This window comes from Nicotiana sylvestris, chromosome 10 (assembly GCF_000393655.2).
Source record: "Nicotiana sylvestris chromosome 10, ASM39365v2, whole genome shotgun sequence".
In the NCBI taxonomy this organism is placed as follows: Eukaryota; Viridiplantae; Streptophyta; class Magnoliopsida; order Solanales; family Solanaceae; genus Nicotiana; species Nicotiana sylvestris.
The window spans coordinates 151738743-151740545 of NC_091066.1; the positions used below are offsets into that span (position 1 = coordinate 151738743).

The 1803-nt window shown below is 39.0% G+C and overlaps 1 protein-coding gene across 1 annotated transcript; it reads left to right on the forward strand.

The window, feature by feature from the left end:
* The first annotated feature begins 920 nt into the window (after positions 1-920).
* LOC138880127 (secreted RxLR effector protein 161-like) lies at positions 921-1505 on the forward strand. The gene has a single exon (XM_070159791.1). It carries the CDS (start codon positions 921-923, stop codon positions 1503-1505), a length of 585 nt encoding a protein of 194 aa, XP_070015892.1.
* Positions 1506-1803: the final 298 nt, after the last annotated feature.

The window sequence follows — 1803 nt, forward strand, 5'->3', positions numbered from 1 at the left end:
AACAAGAGACTCACGGGTCATATCCAAATAACGAGCAAAGTATGATAACACATAAGAATAAATGTAACCGGGATCAAATAATACAGAGGCATCTCTGCGACAGACTGAGACGATACCTATAATTACGGCATCTGAAGCAATAGCATCAGGTCTAGCTGGTAGTGTATAGAAACGAGCTTGACTGCCACCTGATCGACCTTCCCCTCTAGGGCGACCCCTAGCTGACTGACCTCCACCCCTAGCTGGGTAGGTGGGTGGTGAAGTAATTGGCGCTGAAGCCGATGGCTGACTCCTCTGCTGAGATGAACCCCTAAGACGATGAGGATACTACCTCCACATATGACCTATCTCTCCACACTCATAGCAAATCTCGGGTGATAGAGATGGGGACTGAAGGGAACCCCTAGCATTGAAATGACTAGCAGATGCACCTGGCATAGAAGAGCCCTGAACTGATGGAGCACGGGATGAACTTTGAGCTGGAAGGGCACTAAGTGATGACCGGTCTCTAGAAAGGATTCACTCAAAATTATAATGGCTTTAGTAGCTCATTATGATTTAGAGCTACATCAAATGGATGTAAAAACCGCCTTTTTAAATGGAAATTTAAAGGAAGAAGTTTATATGGATCAACTAGAGGGGTTTTCCATTAAAGAAAAGAACACATGGTGTGGAAACTTAAAAAATCATTATACGGACTTAAACAAGCTTCCCGACAGTGGTATCTTAAATTTAACAAAATTGTTGTCACCTTTGGATTTAAAGAAAACACTGTTAATCGGTGTATATAGCTGAAGGTCAGTGGGAGTAAGTTTATTATGTTAGTCTTGTATGTTGATGACATCTTTCTTGCTACTAATGATCTTTGTATGATGTATGACACCAAGAAATTTCTCTCTAACAACTTTGAAATAAAAGATATGGGAGATGCATCCTATGTGATTGGGATTGAAATATTCCGGGATAGATCACAAGGATTATTGAGATTGTCTCAGAAAGCCTATATTAATAAAGTGTTAGAGAGATTTAGAATGGAAAAATGCTTAGCAAGGCCTGTTCCAATTCAGAAAGGGGATAAATTCCAATTCAATCAACGTCCAAAGAATGAATTAGAACATCTGCAAATGAAAGATATTCCTTATGCATCTATAGTTGGGAGCTTAATGTATGCTCATACATGTACAAGACCAGACATCAGTTTTGCTATTGGAATGCTGGGCAGATATCAAAGTAATCCAGGGATGGACCACTGGAAGGCTGCAAAGAAAGTGTTGCATTACTTGCAAGGTTATATGATCACTTATAGAAGATCTGATCATCTTGACGTGATTGGATATTCAGATTCAGATTATGTTGGTTGTATGGAAACAAGAAAATCTACATTTGGTTATTTGTTCCTGTTAGCTATAGGAGCAATATCATGGAAGAGTGCAAAGCAGTCTGTCATAGCTGCATCCACTATGGAAGCTGAATTTGTGGCATGCTTTGAGGCTACAGTTCGATAAGTATTCGAAGGGTGCTAAGCATATGGAAGTGAAATACTTTACCATCAAAGAGGAAGTACAGAAACATAAAGTGTCAATTGAACATATTAGCACTAAACTTATGATTGGTGATCCTTTCACGAAAGGATTACAGCCCAAAATAATTATTTAACATGTTGAAATAATGGGAATTCGTAATAGCAATGTATTACTTTATGTAAAGACTTTATTATGTTTATGAAATTGACACTTTGAGCTCATTTAAATGTCACGACCCCAGGTTCGCCCTCCGTGAACCATCGTGACGGCATCTAATCTC

Coding starts and splice junctions, on each gene's coding strand:
- LOC138880127 (XM_070159791.1), top strand. CDS start 921: ATGGGAGATGCATCCTATGTGATTGGGATTGAAATATTCCGGGATAGA.